General features: G+C 39.6%; 1 protein-coding gene across 7 annotated transcripts; it reads right to left on the bottom strand.

Annotated features, from left to right (window-relative positions):
- Positions 1–1,251: 1,251 nt before the first annotated feature.
- On the bottom strand, positions 1,252–17,106 carry LOC120771187 (ikaros family zinc finger protein). Of its 7 annotated transcripts, XM_040099084.1 has the most exons (7): positions 16,694–17,106; positions 4,756–5,430; positions 4,470–4,688; positions 4,081–4,384; positions 3,742–4,002; positions 3,474–3,620; positions 1,252–2,685 (listed from the first exon to the last, which is right to left on the bottom strand). In XM_040099084.1, exons 2-7 carry the CDS (start codon positions 5,424–5,426, stop codon positions 2,284–2,286), a joined length of 2,004 nt encoding a protein of 667 aa, XP_039955018.1. In that variant the 5' UTR covers positions 5,427–5,430; positions 16,694–17,106; the 3' UTR covers positions 1,252–2,283. The 7 variants fall into 7 exon arrangements, with proteins under 7 accessions (XP_039955018.1, XP_039955012.1, XP_039955017.1 ...); XM_040099078.1 differs by having other exon boundaries at positions 3,742–4,384; XM_040099083.1 differs by having other exon boundaries at positions 3,748–4,384.
- Positions 17,107–19,905: the final 2,799 nt, after the last annotated feature.

Raw genomic sequence — 19,905 nt, 5'->3', positions numbered from 1 at the left:
CTTCGAATATAAAAATATTGCTCATTTTGATTTGTTGACTTTTAGCGCAATTGCTCTGATTACAGTTAATTGCTGTAAATGTTGGCAATTTCAAAAGCTTTAACGTGTATGTATGTGTGTGTCTGAAATGCGATTTTTCACACAAAATGTCTTCATTATTAACGTTGTCACTGAGATGTGTGTGATAAGTTCTTACATCGGTCACCCCTTCAGGTTATGGTTGAGTCTTCACATGCATTTGTGACAGAAAAATTTTTCAAATAGATCCACCAGTCCATGACCTACAATTTGTTTCACTTCAAACATATTTAGGGTTTTCACAAGTCTCATAAAGTTATAAGTTATAACGATTCGAGAACATAGCATTGAGAATTGTAAATGCGTAAACTCATTTTTGTATGAAATCCAACAACAATTTTTGTATACAAGTGTCAAAATTTATAATTTTACGGTTTTACGATGCTTTACGACGTGTTGTGAGTACCCCAATTGTATTTTAAAAATGCCATTGGCCTGAAATGAGTATTTCTATGATTGGCGGACGTGGCGCATGAGTAACCTATTTACAATTGCCATTTTTGAAGGGACGCTTCGTTCAGAAAAACAAACTTTGAGTAAAAGCTAGAGAAAAGCACAAACAAATGCAAATAAAGTATTTATATAATATAATATGAATACGAAAAGGAATTTTTGATTGATACTCAAACGGAATTCCACCCCACTTTAACATTAACTAGAGACTGCTTTTAATAATGGGCGATAAAGTTCGTAAGTTGCTCTTACCGCGGTTCAAAGTTAATATCCTGTCAACGACCATTTCGGAACTGCATGCAACAGAGAGTTGTTCAACGATAAATGCAAATGTCTTTGCGAAATACGTATAAAACCAAAAATAAACTTTAAATGCGAAAATATACTTTTAACCGGCAATTGCTATATTGAAAATTCAATTTATACTTTAGCAATGGCGCTTCCACGATTTTGAATTTTTTCTGCGCGCGTGCCTGTCTGCCACATACACACGTTAAATCGTTTGAGTTTGCCAATTCGACATGAAACTTTTGACTTTTTGAGATATCGGTCGCACGTTGTACGTGAATTCACCAAAAGTGCAAATGCTTTTGCGTTTTTTGGCTAAAGAAATATTTTAAAATTATTTATTATTAATTAATTAACTATAGTTCGTCGCTATTTCAATTAGGTTTGTTTTACATACGAGTATATGCAACTACATGCTAATTATGTGTATAATTTTCGATTACTTACAACTAATATATGTTTTATAACAATTCATTTAAAATTACATACATACGTTGAAGGTACATTGCAAAAATTTGACCAGCACTAATAGTTAAATTATTGAGTGACTCCTCGCAAGCAAACGGAAATTTTTCATAGCACACCGATACAGCAACACTGCATCTATATTATTTTTTTGTTAATAATTTTTTACTGATTTTATCAGAACACTACGATTTCTCGGCGACCGTTCATGTGCTAAGAAAGATTTCCCTCGGCCTATCAAAAGCTACCATTGGCTTTACTTAATGCTCTTCTCTAATTTAATTAATATACAATATATGTATTTAATAACATCATGTGTTTAATTTGGGGCGGATAAAGCTCTAAATGCATTTCTAAAAAATCGTTTGCCTATTAAAGGTGTCATGTGTTTTGGTACTTTCTCTGTCTTCAGCACTTCTAATAGAGACCTATTCATCTGCATTCACAGCATTTTCTTGACTTCACTGCTTCTACGCGTGCGCAAAGGATTAACGATTTGCTTTGACGAATACTCGTCATTATCTAACTTACTCATTTGTATGTAATTAAGAAAGTTGTACGTTAAACATGATAATTTGCATAAATATTTCAGAAAATGTACTATTTTATGTTTTTAATTTTGATTTGTTCTTGCTTTCAGTTACAATCGACTATCACACACTTTTGCATCTCGTGACTTCAGTTTCCATTACTTTTCGCTTCTACTATCTCTACGACTCTGGCCTGTAGCAGCCACTGTTATACAGCGAACCGCTTGCCTGATTTTCCTAAAACAAAACACTAAACTGTCTTATATATTTACACCCACATACTTGTGGAGCCTTCCCCATCAATATGCCTCTAGCTGTAGATTATTTGTCTCACTATAAAAAGCTCGTTCAACGAGTCCTTCATTGCCTGCTTTATGGACAACTGTTATCGTTTCCGAAATGCCGCCGTGCTTGTAGCTATCTACTTTTGATTGTTGATATTGGCCGCGTTTGCAAGGCTCATTGGTTGCTATTGGTGGCTTTTGCTCAACAAATGCGAATTGAATTCGTAGACGTTGTTGCACTGTTCGCCACATATGTTGCACTTCCATGGATTGCTCTCGCAGTGGCAGCCCTTGTGCAGGAAGTACAGTGTCTCGTCCGGGAACTCGATGCCGCAGAATAAACAAGTGAGTATTTGCTTGCGGTTTAGCAGGTTTGGTTCGGTCTCTTGGCCGGTTGAGGTGATCGTGCCGTTGCATATAGGGGTGGAATTGCAGGAGGAGCTGTTGCTTGTGGTGCCGGTGACGCCGCCTGTTTGCACGACATTGTTGTTGTCCAATACAGCCGCATTACGGGTGATGCGATTATTAGCCTTGGCGCAAATGCGTCGTTTGAGATCCTCTCTTAACAACGACTTCAGTGGGGATACCTGCAATCCATCAGAAAATATAAAAAACACCTCTAAGCTTAGTTATATATTATTAGATAAATAAATGGATAATTGAGGGTTGCACTGCACTGGATCTATTGTGACCTCGCATCTCCGCATTATCCAATTTGTTCCACCATTAAAGAAATTCTACACCTTTGCAGGTTATACCCGTTCAGTACTCGTTTTGATTAACATAGGCCATTTGTTTCCTGGTCATACTTTCTTTTTTACAGAAACCCTTATTTTTGGTAATGAGGTCCTACAACTACTAAGCGAGCTTGGTACCCTGGTTAATTTCCGTCTTTGTCTCTGAGGCGCGGTACCCATATTAGGTGGACCCATTGGCGAAATATCCTCAACGGCTATCTGACTATCGCTTGCTATGACTATACCGGGCATCGACTAGTTTTGTTAAATACGCATGAAAAATACTCGGAAAGACGACCCTTGACACGGAGAGCCAAGTACAGAAAAATGTTTGTTTCCTAGCTCGATATTTCTGAATTTGAAGATTAGTCAGAATACGAGTTTTCAGATATTCCTTACAAGAATCATGATTCGATTGGCTAATACCAAAATAACAAGCTTCATTGAGATATTTCGTACATAAATTATATTGTATGTTGCAACCCGACACGTGGCAGTTTTAAGAGAAAAAATTCAGGTAAGTAGTTTAAATGGAACTTTTGAAAATTCCAGTGCAACAGAAATGTTCTCTCTTAAGGACGGAGCCAGTATCGATTGAAAAATCAGATAATTTTGATCTTAAAAACATGAAAACAGACCTTAATTAACGAAGTTAATCTGCCGTTTGGAGACGAGAATTCCGATTCACTGCTGTCACCACCATTCATTTGATCGCATTGTGTGGTTGGGCTAATTTTTGTGCCGCTCTTATTAGCATCCGTTGATAAATCCTCCCCTACTGGTTCCTACAGTAGAGCAATAATAACCAAAAAAACAAACAAAAAACAGACAAAATGGGGAGATATGTACATAGATATGTATGCTTATGTGAACACAATGAAAAAGGCTAGGAAATTTGTGCATTACACTCGCCTGCTTGATTGGTATCAAACTGATGGATGGTGTGATGTGGTTCTCGTGGTGATGGGTTTTTGGTGAAGGGCAAGCATTCAACTGCACACCGACATGACTGGTGCTTGAAGGCAACGATTTGGTATTGCAATCGATCGGATGTTCTTGCGGTGGTGGTGGCGCTGGTGACTTATTTCCAATGACTGCATCCCGCTCGCCTCGACCGCCGCTCTTCGTCTCCATCAGTTCCACCCCGGTTGCGGTATTGGCGTTCCCCTGCAAATCAAATGCACATAAAAACGCCGCATCAGTGGATTTCCCCAATTTGCAATTTAGCAACGCATTCCATGTTACATTGAACAAATCGGTTCCATTGTCGGACAGCGTTGAAATTTCCACATGTGGAGTCAAAAAGTGCATGGGCGGTGTGGCATTCTCCAGCGAACGCATCGACTCGCCGCTATCGCTCTGATGGGTCGTCGTCATGCTCGAGTTTGCATTCTGGCTTGCCGCAGCAGCAGCTGCAGCCACGACATTCAGGCCCGGTACGAAACTGGCAGCGGCTGCGGCAGCTGCTACTTGTGATGCTTGCGACTCCAAGGCGAGCAGTAAGGATGAGGAACCACCCGGTCCGGGATTATCAAGGTCTATACCATGTCTATAAAACACACCGCATTAAAAAATAACTTTATTTCTTCAACTACGCGAAGCAACATATCTATGTATATACGCTTCTAGCTCACCTGTTGAAAAAGTGAATCCTTAGCGATTTCATAGAACCTGCTCTATAGCTACACAGTGGACAGGTTTTAACGAGGTCGTGTTGGCCGACATGCTCGTTTTGGAAATGTGCGCGCATAGCGATTTGGCGCTGGAAGCCACGGTTACATATGGGACAGTGGTATGGAAGAGTTTTCGTGTGCGTTGTAAAATGTTCTGCCAAATGGTCTTTGCGGAAAAATCTATAATCATAAATTATATAATACTCTGGGGGTCAGTTCGTAGCTCGAGTAAGTAGTAAATACAAACCTCTTTTGGCAGACGCGGCATTCGTAAGGCTTGACACCAGTGTGGCGCATTTTGTGCCGTCTCATATTAGCGCCATTCGAGAATTTCATATTGCAAACATCACATTCGAAAACTTTGCGGGATGAGGACGACGAAGACGATGATGCAGTTGGACTGCTGGCATTGCCATTCGTTGCAACCACCGACATATTTGTGGGCACATTATTTACCGTTGCCGTATCCGGTACCAATTTCGTTACATCGTTGCTATTGCCCGCATTTTGGTCTGCATGGGGCATCACCGAACCGACAACACTCAGATTCTCCAAGTCAGGCTCTTCGGTTTTGAGCCGCGCATGATTAGACAAACACTGGACGACATGTAGTAGTAGCGATGCCCTAGAAGTAGTCTCGAAATGGTCGCAACGTTCGCATCGAAACGTCGCCATAGCGGGCGGATTCGGTGTGCTTGTGGATGTGGAGTAATTCGTTGGCGGGGTACTATTTGCGCGTGCCGTACTATCCAAGGCCACTGGCTGTTCATCTGCGCTGCATTCCTTCAAGCTACGTAGCGCATGTGTATGCTTGACTAACGCACTATGTTGCAACAAACTCCCGGGTGTCATATCAATTATCCCGCTGTCCTTTAATGTCATCTCCATACCGGCGGCTGCACTTATAGTTTCAGCCATTTACCTACAAAAAAACGCAAGACAAGTTGTAGTAACCGATTATTTTAACTAGACCTGTAGGTACTTTTTAAAAAGTTTTAAACCAATCTTAAATGTTCTACAAATGTATCTAATTTATACATAATTTCGACAATTAATGCGTAGTTTTTAACGGATTTAATGTGTAATTAGTTATATGCATGTTACTGTGACGGCTTTTTACATCAAATATGATAATTATAGTGTCGGAAAGATCTCTAAAGTGAGTCGAATACCTTCAGTTATTCGCAAATATTTGAATGACAAATTTATTACAATTAGCAATTTTTACAATTGGCATTTTATCATCAGAAACTAAAAAATGGAATTTTTTTCTCAGATGCTAACTCTTTGTTTTCTTCCAATGGGTCCTTCAGTCGCATTTTTCTTCTAGTCCGACAAACAAACTCAGCTGATTTGTCCTCTTCTTCTAGTTTTTTGGCAGTAATGACATATTTTTAGTTTGTTAACTTATCTACGTTTGCTTTCCCTTTGCAGAGAACTTGAGCTGATATACTTGATTGAAATAAATCTGTCAGGTGCGGATTGCTTTCTTAGTGCGTTTAAATGTAATTGCTTTAAAGAAGGGCATTTTTTCTTCGGAGATAATTTCTTACTGAGTTTTAAAACCTCAAAAGCTTTTCGCATTTTGCTTGCACTCCTACAAAGCACTGAGCGCAAGGCCTTGAGGGGATTAGCTATTTAGACAGTCCCTTGCTATCTTTCCAGCGTTCATTCCAATTACAGAGATGAATAAAACTGCATAAGCAACACAAAATATTCAAACTACAATAAATAAACCTCTAATTTTATGATTATGAATACGTAAGAGAAGCGATCTTCAGCGTTCGATTCAAGGTTGAATACAGTCCATCTTCAAATATACAGACGTTTGTTGTGAGTGGATAGTTTTGGGTTTGTTATTAGAGGCGCTTACATTAAGAAAACAGGTTTGAATGAAAGAAACCATAAATTAGAGATGCACATACTTATGCATATCTATATGTATGTATGCCAACACGAACGGTTGTGTATAAACACACTTTACCAAAAATTAATATTTTTTTCCCTACGATACATTAGAGGTCACCCGGTTAATCCAATTTGAATATGCACACAAACAAAACAATATACAAAAAGCACACATATAAAAATTATAATATACATTTGTATGTGTGTATGTGGAATAAATAAGATTGACCTTGACGAACCGTGGCTCAAACTCCGATTCCCCTTTTTTGTTTTTCTTTATGTAACATAATCTATAATAATAAAACCCGCATCAAATGCATAATTTTCAAGTTTTCAATTAATCAGAACGCGTTTTTCTTTCTTTAAATAATCGTAATTATGGAAATTTTTTTTTATAAAGACAAAAAGTCTTCAACATTTTCAAAAGCTTGTCCATTTCTGTGAAAATATACTATACGATCATATGAAACAGTGATCGACAAATACAGTGTATGCTTCAGGCATATCCTACAGTTTCGTAACATTTGCGCAATCGATAAAAAACTTTAATAAAATAGCAAATACCATTGAAAAATATGGTAAATATTAAAGCACCTTTCTTAGCAATTCCTCGGAAATGTGTGTTTGGGCAGCCTAAAAGATCTATTCTAAAGTAAACGACTTGAGGAAGTTCTGAACACTTTTTCACACATGAACTTGATTTTGGTCCGCCAGTTTGTATGCCTGCTATATGCTATAGTGATCCGATCTGGGACATATTTTCTGATATTTTAATCCACGCCAAATTTCTTGAGTATATCTTGTTAAAAAAGCCTTGAGGAGCGATCATCGGTCGATAACGGTGACAAATGAGCAGCTTCTTGGGGAGAAAAAGCCGTGTGCAAAGTTTAAGGTCGGTATCTCAAACAGTGAGAGACTAGTTCGCGTTATTCGCGTTTTACAGACAAGTGGACATATGTACCTAAATAGACTTAGTTCATCATGCTGATTATTTATGTACATACATACATACATACATACATATGTATGTACGGTCAGCGATATTTCCTTCGGGGTATGTCAAATTGCGTTTCAAACTTCATATACACTGTTCAGTGTAGAAAAAAGCATTTTCTGAGGGCAATTTTCAAAAGAGGTGTCTACGAGGTTAAATTATTACAAAATCAATTCAAGTTTTTGTATACACATATTAATTAATTTCTCAGCAATTTATCAAACTTACGCATATGTATGTATGTATCAACATAACGGTTACAGTTTTTCCATAAACATATGTATAATGTACAAACATATTTATAAACATATGTATGTATGTATGTATGTATGTACGTATACCGCTTGATTTCGAATAACCCCTCAGTCTCTTCTAGTTGGCCTATTTTAACGTTGGTTGTAAAACAAAAATGCATTAAAGCATAAGCACATCTAAAGATATGCGCATAGATATGTACATACATATGTACATAGTAAATATGTACTAGTATATTTTAATGCTCCTTAGCTGCATTACAACCAAGTCATTAGGTCAAGTTTTGAAACCAAACTAGCTCACATCCCAAATTCATAAATATCTCGCTCGAAAGGTAAAGCCACACAGATTCATGCTGGCACTATTCATACATGCCTACATTGTGCATAGTTTACCCACATGCCCTACATACACACATATGCCAATGCATTTATGTGAGTAAACAGATACACGTTGAATAGGCATGAGAGAGCGCATTTTGTTTTCTATTTTGTGCTCTTTGCCACTTTGAAGTTATTCATGTCAGTATGTCAGTGACATATCTGCTTAACATTTTTATGTTGGATTATGTCGCACAAAAGCCGGGCGACTAACAAGCAAACCTACCAACCAGGAATATACCTATGTTATACCGAAAGTGGATGACCTACACTTAACCGCGTACACACTCGCTTAATGGTTTCGCTCAAATAGACGCTTTGAAGCATTTTTAACTAAGTCAAAACTAAAGTACAAAGTATTGAAGCTACGCAGAACTTGAAATAACGTCTCTCGTCTAAAAAGACACCATGATTGATATCTCCACATTAATCAATTACAAATCGATTGATATTGGACTATTTCGATATTTTTAAATATGTTTATTAGTTAAATCTGTTTTTCGAATCCCATACTTTTCATTTCATCATTCATATCATCTCTCTCTAGCTGCTCTAAAAAGCAACAGGCCGACCTAACTTTTCCGAGTCATTCACTGACTTTTTCCAAGAAAGGACAGCCATAAGCTCAATATAAGGCCTTTGAGGACATTTTCTAGTTGCAACTATGGCGTAACGCCGTGATCCAAGCACCAAGTTAGGTCACACAATTAGCACAACATAACTGTTTTTTAACAGGAGTTCTTTTGTGAAATAACCGTCAGGTTTTTGATAATAACAAATCACGGTACTCATTTGCCATATGTATGTACATACTGCATATGTTCTTATATACTTATGCATAATTTGGATGCAACCTTTTACACTGGACTGTTTACCGTAACTGGTTCACATTTTAGGGAAAGTAAAAATATTAAATTACTTAGGATTGGGTAGTCGCCAAGATCGACTTTCCACAAGCTATGTATTTTACAAGAGAAAACAACAGTTAACTAAATAGCGCACGTGCGAGAGTTACACACAACTTTACATTCATAAGAAAAGTTGTATATTTCTAAATACATGTGTGTGTGTGTGTGTGTGTTTGTGGGTGACTCTATCGGAACTTGACATTAATTCTGAAGTTTCTGCTATTGAAAGTGGGTGACATTGTTCCCGCTGCTCATTTACAACAGGCCACACAAACACCTTCTCGCACACACACACATACCAACCAGTTCATCGCAGCCCAACGCATTCGGCGAACAGAAGTCAAATGAGAAATTGTTTGTTCGGCAAAAAAGAACGACGAAACTTATAACAACAACGCACATACATATGTATGTTTGTATGTAAATACGAAAGAATGGTGAATGAGAATCAGTTTTAACTGTAACATAAACGCACAAACACGGCGGTTGTGCTTTTCGCGCCATACTCCCAAGTTAGAAAGTGGAACAGGAATTTCCCTCATTAAGGTAAAACAGCGTAAAACGGAGCAGCGCAGGCAGCGAAATTCTCGCCACCGGCAACGATCAACAGACCGAAAGCTTAATTTGCGCTCGGGCTAGTAAGCGTGCACATGTGGGTATGCATGTAAGTAAGCACACACAGCGACGCTATAGCGGCGCGTTGTTCCGAATGCGAAGCGATGATTTCATTTATGTAGGCGCTGCAGCAGCGCATTGCGAAACACTTGCCATGGTCAACGGCAAGAGCAAGTGGAGCAAAAATAGTTCACCATTCCACACATGTGGGACACTGCCACAGCGCTGGCATTAAGCAGAGTACCAACAACAGCAACAACAATGACAACAGTCAGCGACCAACAGACAGACCGCACGTTTGGCTGCGTCGACTCACTGTGCCACTCTGTTCGTTACTGTCGTTATTGCTATATTTGCAATTACAACTTCCACTATCATTCGCAACTCTTCATTTCGGAACATTTAGCTCGACAGAGCGCTTCACACTCCAACACTCACATCACCCACTAAAACGTATGCACAAAGTGTCTTGGTTATTTGCTTCACTTTTGTCTAATTTGTGCTGCTCGCAGTCGTTTTAACCTATTTGTGGTAAGCATAGTAGTTTTTGTTATTAATTTCAATGTATTTTACGTTTTTTCGTTTTTATTTTTGCTTTAGCACTAGGCAGATTTAATCCACGAGTGTGCCCAAACTCATTGAACTAATTTCTGTTCCATTCATATTGGAGCACCTAGAGAAACACTGACCCCATTGAGCAATAATTAGTTAACAATAGACTATGGTCGTAAACGTCTATTGCTTTAAAATCGACCACTTCAATTCTTTCGCTCTCGTTTGCGGTTGAGCTGTTCTTCTGCGATTTGTAAATAATGAATTTCTAATAAATTGATTTAAACTGTTTGACGTTTTCGCTTTAAAGTGTATTTCGCTCTTTTAGTGGCCACAATGCTCGTAGAATACAAAGCGAAATTTCCACATACACCGCGTGTACTCAATCTTGTCAAAAAGGCAAAAGCGCTCTGCTAGCGGCAAAACGTGCTTCGCCAGCGAGAAAGTCTCTCCGCCGCCTCTCGTCAACAGCGTTAGCTTCCCAGCGTTCATTGGTGCTTGCGCTCGAAAGCAGTGTTGTTTTGTTGACCTAATTTTCCTCTCGCTTGTTACAATTGTGTGCTCGCTCACTTTGACTTTTTAATATCTTTGTATTTTACATTTTCCTCATTTTTACTCATTTCGTTAAGTTTTCTTGGCAATGTTCTCCTCACGCGATGGCAACTAGTTCTCTGACAGACTGCCTGGCCAAATGGTAACTTGACCGTCTCGTCGGCCGACCGTTCGACGGACTGTACGACCATTGCAATGGCTGGCCGTTGCGCTCATATTTCGTCAGCGTTCAGTTGTAGCGAAGTAGTGGAGCGACGAGTAAATGTTAGTTGGCGGCCGTGATGCTTTGTAGATATGAACTAGAAAACCAGCTGCAGCAGCACCAACAACAACGGCAATACGTTACAAAGCACTGCACATGTGTATTTACTACATACATACATACGTACGTATAGACGCACATGGACACGCTTGCACACACTCTAGCTAGTTGCGTGGTCGTACCTTAGCAATGCTCATTTTTAAGCGAAGAACTGCAAGAAACCGATTTGAGATATAAACTGGAGTTGAGCTATTGTTAGATCGCATGCAGTTCACACAAATACCTAATTGTGTCAAGTATAAATATAATAATTATTTCTAATACCGAATACATTTTTGATGTTGCCATGCTGCAGGAACATATTGGCAGAGAGCATATGGCTGCCGTGATTACATCGTCATCGTCATCGCCATTGCTTCCGTGGCGGCGACCGGATTCTTGCAATTTCACCTAATGGTGAGAATAGAATTTTCGCCTTACACCCCCAACCGCTGTAATGTTGCCAACGGATTATATGTACAAGTATGTCACAAAAGTGTTGTTATATGTATGTATGTATGCACACATGTACATATGCATGTATGTATGTATGTATGTATATGCGAATGGCTCGAACATAGAAATTCATAGCATTATTTATGTACATGCATACATTTGATTTATATAGATATGTACAGACATATGTACATATGTACATATATGTTCAAAGCATATGCACAACTGTGCACACATCTATTCTTAAAAAAGCCTATGCTCGCCATGCACCCAACCTAGTTTCCACTATTTGTTCTACTTTTGGTTTCGTTGCAGTGCAACTTAACAGCAATTCACCTCACGTAAAACTGATGTCAGGCCAGCAGAAGCTTGCAGTTTTTCATAACTTGGATTTTGCTTCTACTTGTAGTGTCTTCAGCGATTATTTTCATAACTTTATTGCACAATCCACAAAATAATCCATGCACTCATGTACTCGAAACCCGTATATGTGTGAATATATGTATGTATGTATTTCTACGCGACCGCGTTCTTCACAGATGCGCTTATGCGTGCGACAAACAACCGAATCGACGTTGGAACGAAAGCGTTCGATGAGTGACTACAGGCGATGGCGTTTTCGGAGAACGCTGGTACGCGCGTTTCGCGTCTTCGATTCTAATGTTTTGCTTTTCGGCACAACACAACAACATATACTGAATCCAAAGTACCGCACTATGCAAGCACACAGGCAGTAGTGTGTCAGGGAATACCACTTTAGACGAATGCGACGCAGCGACGCCGGCAGCGCAAACATCAGTGTCAGCTGCGCCATAACTAAAGCCGTAGGCAGTAATCGTCTCCAAAGCTAAACGCTCCCTGTTCATATATGTACGTAGTCAGCATTCAGTCAGCTCCTCGTACACAAAACACCAGTGCGCTCCACAGCAATTGATATGCTCTCGCTCTTTTGGTCTGTGTTGTAACACAGAGCGTAGCGGCCGTTGTGTGCTAATCGTAAACTGAGTGGAAACGCCGACGCGCCAATGTTTGAAGCGAGACGACGCACGATTCAAAATTAGGTCAACAGGTTTGGAGTGGGCCTTCTCATGTGCTGTTTGATTGTATCTTCCTCGCCATACCGCAGCGCCCTCATGCTGACACGACATTCAACGCAATTGCTGTTTATTTTGCGATTGTGTGGCGCTCAACGCACGAGCAGCGAGCAGAGAGCGCACCTTCATGCTCGCCCAATTTGCGCCCAATGCTCGGTAGCGCACCTCTTCCGTTTCTTTCCTTCCTTCCTAATCGTTCCGCACTCATTCGGTTGCGCGGGCAAAAACCGTAAGTCGGCCAAACCACCGACGCAATGCATTTATTGCACCACCGCCACATCCAACTAATCATCCGCTCGCTTCTCGCACATCGCATTGTTTGATTAGTTGTTGTTAGACTAACGGACTTGGTTGTTGTTGTTTTTAGTTGAACGCTTGGTGTTATGGGCCAAAGTAGTGAAACAGCTTTAATAACAATTCCAATACTGATTGTGCTTTACGGTGTTGGTTAGCAGTTACGCCAGCAGGTACTTAGGAACAGTGGAGTCTCGTTGTTGTTGCCGCTGTCGCTGGCGCTGTCACATCCACTGTTGCAACCGTCGCAGCCACTATTCCAATGCAGCACCCAACGGCTAAAGACATTATGCTAGTCGCATTCGATACTCTGCTTAGCAGCGCTAATATATGTACCTGTATAATCACGCGCCTAGAAGTCGTCTGAAACAAGCTATGAATAAGGTGTCAGAATGCTACTTGCACACCTACACACCCACATGCAAGCATAAGAGCGAATGTGTACGCTGGCGAACGTATGTTCCAAATGTGCAGACAAGCGTTTGCAGCACGGCGTGGAATGGCATGTGCAATGCCTTTGGTTGAATTGCAAGTCATCAAATGTGTTAGTAGGAACTTCTGAAAGTGTACATATGTATGTACATACGTACTCGTATAAATGATCAGAATGACGAGGCGAGTTGGAATTCGGGGACTGCAAAATTCGGTTCCGATAACTTGAGAAAAAATTGAGATATCCTTCCGTGGTATAAAGGGGAGTTTAGTATTTCAGATGAGCATAATCAGACCATTGCCACGACCATAAAACTAAATTATACGAAAACCTATATTTAATAGGTAGACTGTAACTGCATTGATATATAAAACGGTCATTTGATACATGTAATCGCTTTAAGGACAGGCATCTATGGTTTTAAATCTTTAAAAAGCAGGCGTGGTACCGCCGCTAATAGATTCAATGTCCATACTTCACAATCCAATAGAGCTGTACTAACCAGATTTGCTAAGAACCCCCTTGCGTTGAGTTTATCACATATTTTTCATTTCAATAAATAAGGTTGATTTTACTATTAATATTTCGGATTTCCGGTTTCACAGTCCATACTTAAGTTGTGCTTCCGATAAAACAGGAAAATAGTGTTTTACATTTCATACTTAAGTTATGCTTAAGTACTGAAAATGTGAGATTTAAGCAGTGCTTAAGTAACAGCTGATTTTTGTTTTAAATTTTCAGTTATTTGTGAAATGAAGAATAATAAGAAATAAGAAATTAATTTTTGTGAAAAAAATATGAAATCGGATTGGGATTTCCACCAGTTCAAATAGGTGGCCCGACTCGCTGGTGGTGAAATTCGGGGTTTTTTATTGTTTTCAACTATTTTCGATATAATTTTTCTCGCAAATTTATGTATTGTCTGTTATATTTTAAATATTTCAAACTTGTTTTTATGGATGACATTTGTAAAACATATGTTGCCCATAACGTTGCCAATTTTATTATACTACTATAATACATATATAGAAAAAACTTAAAATTTATAATCTTAATTTTTTCATTTTTCCATAATAAAGTTTGGCAGTTTGCATTTTCAGGATTCTTATAAGGAAGTGAGATCTTGAGCAATAGCAGCGATTATTATCAAAAATAGTATGTAAAATTCAACTCAATAGCTTGCTTTAACAATGTTCACTATTTTTTACGTTTTAGCTTTGCTCTTTACGCTTGGACTTGGTCTACAATATTCAAGTTTCATGCTTCTTCTTGTGTGATCTCAATCGCATGCAGCATGGCATATAAACACCGAAAACTATTCGTATCGAAAGCACACGTTCTGTTATTATTACCACCTGATTACGATGTGTCTACGAATGCATAACGAACTACATAAATACACACACACAAAGTGTACGACTTCGTAAGTACTATATGTACTGACCCAGTGAGGAATATAACAGGTGACCCTTTGGTGCCCTTTTTGATGACATTCATAACCAACTGGTGATTTGGTCTGGACCAGAACTCAAATTAAGGTGCTATAAACAAGATCTTATACAAGTATATTTATTACTTATTGGTATTTATACATAATGATTATTACTACCTCTCTAGTTTTTTGGATTTTTGTCGTACTTATTCTTCATGCTATGCCGAAAGTGGATGGATCTGCAGCATTAAGTCTCATTAAATCGGCTAATAGATTTTAGATCAGCAAAACCATCTGAAGTTTATCTTTACCTGCCGAAGCACATATATGTACATAAATATGTACATATGTACATTTGGTCATAACTTTAGATTCTTACCTTGTCAGGGCTTTAGCCCACGTTCCACTGAGTGCTAAGCACACACTAAGCCTGCGAACAGTAATAACAAGTACTCTTTAGTGGCGAATTTGGTATTTCTAGACTAATTCTAAATAATTTACTCGCAAACAATTCTATCATCCAAAAATTTCCTACAAGGTAATCATAGGATCGAGCTGAACGAACGCACATTGCGCAAACAAATTACAACTGCTACGTATGCGTGCGTTTGTATAAATGAATGTGGGTACGTAAGTGTGTCCAATTGAATGCCGATTCGTATAGTTAAGAATTTCGAAACGACCTATGACAATATTTAGTTGCCTAATCACAGAATAGAGTTACTGTGCTCTTCCTCTTTGATTTGAAATATGCGACACGGACGAATTTGCAGCGATTTGAAAGTGGAAGTTGTTCTTATTCGAAGATGAATAAACGTTTTAATTAATTCTAGGTTCTTATATAAGAATATATTGAAAAACAAGAACAGTGTATTATATGTGTATGAATTTTAAAAAAATAATAATGTTATAAATCCATGTGAGGTTTAATTCAAAAATTTCATTTGTAGTTTACTTTTTCACCTTTAACCAGGACATTGAAATATCGGAATAGTCACAAGTTTTTGTTTCGGATAAGTAAGAGATAACTGTAATTATTCTACGATACTGCTAATATTCTAAGATTTCAAACTTATATTTCTACTTTTGAAGAACTTTCAAAAAGTTAATTTTTTTGTTCAATAAAATAAGGCTATTTTAATAAGGGGTTTGGTCAGTGCTGTTGCAGTTTGCTAAAACCGTTTGCTTTTATGCCACGAACCTTGTTTGATTAATTACTTTGAGGTTAGAAAATATTTAAATAAGAAACATGTTGAAAAGGGTTTGGTTAAAAAGACTAAAGCAATAATTGCAACATACATATGTATGTAAGTAGGTCAGGTTTCAAATATAATCAAACATACTTTGAAATTAAGTAAAAACGCACGGAAGAAGAATTCCAGCCCCGATGTTGCAAAAGATAACTGGAAAAGACATATTCCTACATATTTACTTGGTTCAACACGCATACACATATTCCATCGTATCGATGCAACTCTCGAGGCTTGCCCAACTGCACTGACTCTACCAGTTCTGAACTGTAAGATGCGGATATGTACATACATAGGTACGCATGCAAAAGATATGTTTGAAATTAAGTGAAACACTGTAGAAATAAGACTTAACTAGGTAATCCATAATGCACTTGATTTCTAAATTTGCTTAGTTTCGTTTTTTATGAGCTTCTGTTTCTTTTCTGTTCCATGTATTTATTCTTTTTTTGTGAATTTCGTGTTCGTTTCGCAATTTCCATTCAATTTTATAGTATGACAAGGTGCACTCTCGAAACGCCATACACACTTTTCTGACAACAACAGCGCCTTCCGCTTCCCGCCCACACCCAGCACACATTGCAACATCGCAATTCTGCACTGCACTGCACCGCCAGTGAATTAAATGCCGTTCGGTTAAATTGGTCGGTCGGATATTGTGGTCTATGCTACTCTTGCCACTCTTGATACACTCTATGCTTGTTCTACTGGTTGTTAGTTTCTTTATTTATTATTATTTTTGTTTTTTTTTTCATACTAACGGTAGTAGGTCGCTGCAATTACCAATCTAAACGTATGGTGCAGCAACTCCTGCCAGGGTTGGCGAAGTAATGAAGTCAAGTGGCTGCTCGAAAGAACACGTAACGCGTCTCTCACGTACCTCGCGGCAAGTTCCACCGAAGCCCGTTACACGAAATAAGTGAACAATTCAAATACACAAATCGGAAGCAATAACAACAACAATCAGCAAACGAAAAACAAAGCACTCTCAATAGCAATAGGTAACTAACAACAATAATAACAATAACAAATTCAACAATGCATATTTAACAGATATAAGAAACTAAAAGAATCACTTGCTAACGAAGAAGAACAACGAGCGCTGTGAGCACAAAAAAAATTAGTACAAAAACGAAACGAATGGCCGGACAGAAACAAATAAGTGAGCGACCGAGCGAGCGAGCGAGCGAACGTGTAAAAACGTCCGCATCCGAAAACACACTGGTAGCAGCTAGCGGCTCCATGGCTCTTGTAGCGACGAACACTACTGGATTGCTCTGCTTGCATGCGACACTGTTGGCGGCGACGTCGACGCCGACACATCAAGGTACCCACCCCACCGAGCCGCAGACCACCAGCAACAGCGACGCTACCGCCGTTTGAGCATCTCACAAAGTCGGGAAATCGGTATAGTGCGCCGCCGGCAGTGCCCCTTGCGTGCCACCGCGCCCACGGCGCCCACCGCACACTGTTGTGAACGCTGACTACCTTTCCGTACAGCTGCGCGTGCGCTTTATCTCGAGCGATGAACTGAACTGCGAACACTACAACTCCTCAAGGCCTACATGGATTTAGGCCATAAAAATGCCGAAGTGATTCAAGCCAATTCCAAGAGACTTAAACGGCGTATAGCAACGCAGCTAAACATTTTCATTACAGACAAATATATATATGTATATGTATGTATGTATATATGAATTTGTTTATACATACAATTGTATATACATACATACGTACCTCTAAACGCACATTCGTATGTATGTATGTGTGTCAAGCAAAGTTTCTTAACGCTCTGTTGGAGTTAGTATTGGGAAACTAAATTGCACTGTCTACAGCAACAACATAGGCGTTCGACAACGGCTAACACGGCAGCGGCAATAACATTGGCTTAAGAAATCAACAAGCCAACGGCAAGCCACTGGAAGTTCGGACAGCGCTCTCGGCCGACCCACAAGAGTCTGAAATCAGCGAAGGGGAGCACCGTCAACGAGTGGCGGCAAACATTCACTTGCGCTCTTTGTTTAGACTTGCATGCACATGCATTAAATCATACAAAGTTATCTAAATACACATACAAGTGTATAAGCGCACTATACAAACATACGTTTGCTGTGTATATATGTATATACATATGTATGTACATATGTATATGTACGTATAAACTTTAGCATCATTGAGCATAGAAACCAAGGCTTGGAAAAATAAAACAACTAAGCTCGCCTACTGATTTACGTATTTTAACATATGGTAAACACGCACATATACATATATGTATTTACATACATATATATATATATTATACTTACTTATTCACTTGCTTCACTTAGTGGTAGGGAGCAAAGTGCGGATGCCCTCATTTTGGACTTAAACTTACTCGCAAGGTCCTTCCGGAGTTCTGATGGGACTACGGTCATTACTGTAAAATTCGTTGTCTTAATCCTAATTGCAGATTCTTGCTGTGTTAATAATAGTGCACCAACAGACCACCAATACTCTTTGGTTCATGGATTTGGAGACTGTGTCCAAAATTAGCGGGAATAAAACAAGAAGAAACTTTAATTTCGCTTGCACCGAAAGTTTCTTCTCTCGTCTTTGCGGGCGTAGAAATCGCTTCTTTTCTTTTCGCAAGGTGGCGCCAATTGGTTATTCCAAGCTGCTTCCCCCGGCGTAGCCCCTGTTCTTAATTCGCTGAACTATGTCAAGGTCATCGTATATCTCATACAGCTCATCGTTCCATCGAATGCGAAGAGGACCATAAATCTTTCGCACAACTTTTCTCTCGAAAACTCGCAACGTCGACTCATCAGATGTTGTCATCGTCCATCCCTCTACACCATATAACAGGACGGGAATAATGAGTGACTTATAGATTTTTGTTTTTGTTCGTCAAGAGAGGACTATACTTCTCAATTGCCTACTTAGTCCGAAGTAGCACCTGTTGGCGAGACTTACTCTGCGTTGGATTTCCAGGCTGACATTGTTGGTGTTGATGCTGGTTCCAAGATAGACGAAATTATCTACGACTTCGAAGTTATGACTGTCAACAGTGACGTCCCACTGCGAGTAGGGAGGACCCCCTTGGGTTCGGGGGGGAAAACGAATATACCCGGGGTAAGGCATGCCTATCGTAAGAGGTGACTAATGTCCTGGCCACCAGTCCAGAGCCGTATGGAAGCTCAACTGGTAGCAGCTTCGGCTACGAGGTCTGACCGGAGACTTAATTCTGGTACCACGGGGAGCAGTAGCCCTTGGAGGTAACTCCAATCTGCTCATTGGTTTTGGCCCTTTGTGGAGATTCATGGTGGTTGTGGTTAAAACCCAAATGCAGGAAGAACTGACTTTGTCAGTTGAATGTGGAGTTGCATTGCAACCGGGTGCCCGACACAAAGCACGGCAGAAGTTTTAGATGGGCCTCGAACCCCACCAAGGTTGTTAGTGTGTCCATGCCACACTGCCAATTGGTACTGAAAATGCTTAGCATTCTCAGTGCGCTGATCAACGCATTATTTTGATCCGCTGTACTTTTGAGCGCCGTGGAGTAAGGCTGTCGTCAGCAGGTACTCACGTTAAACACACCGAATGTTGCCAACAGTGACGTGGGTGCCAAGTCGCGAGTGCGACGACTGTTTGTTTGATAACAGGAATTATATCGTCTTGCCATCGTTCGCTACCTGACCCATTTGCTTAGCTTCCTTTTCTAGTCTGGAGACAGCAGAACTCACGGCGCGTTTGTTGAGGCCAATGATATCAATATTATCAGCATACGCCACCAGTTGTACACTCTTGTTGAGTGTTTAGTTCTGCAGCTCAAGTCATGTGTAGAAGTTCACGCAAGTGTGGAAAGTTCTCTGATTGTCATTCAATTTCTTTTACATGTGGCTCAAATACATAGCTCACGACTTCCGGTCTTTGACCAAATATCCTTTGGGTAGCCTAAGAACATCCGTTTAAAGGCGACCTAAAGTGAGAAGGC

This window comes from Bactrocera tryoni, chromosome 3 (assembly GCF_016617805.1).
Source record: "Bactrocera tryoni isolate S06 chromosome 3, CSIRO_BtryS06_freeze2, whole genome shotgun sequence".
In the NCBI taxonomy this organism is placed as follows: Eukaryota; Metazoa; Arthropoda; class Insecta; order Diptera; family Tephritidae; genus Bactrocera; species Bactrocera tryoni.
This window is presented reverse-complemented; position numbering and strand designations above follow the sequence as displayed.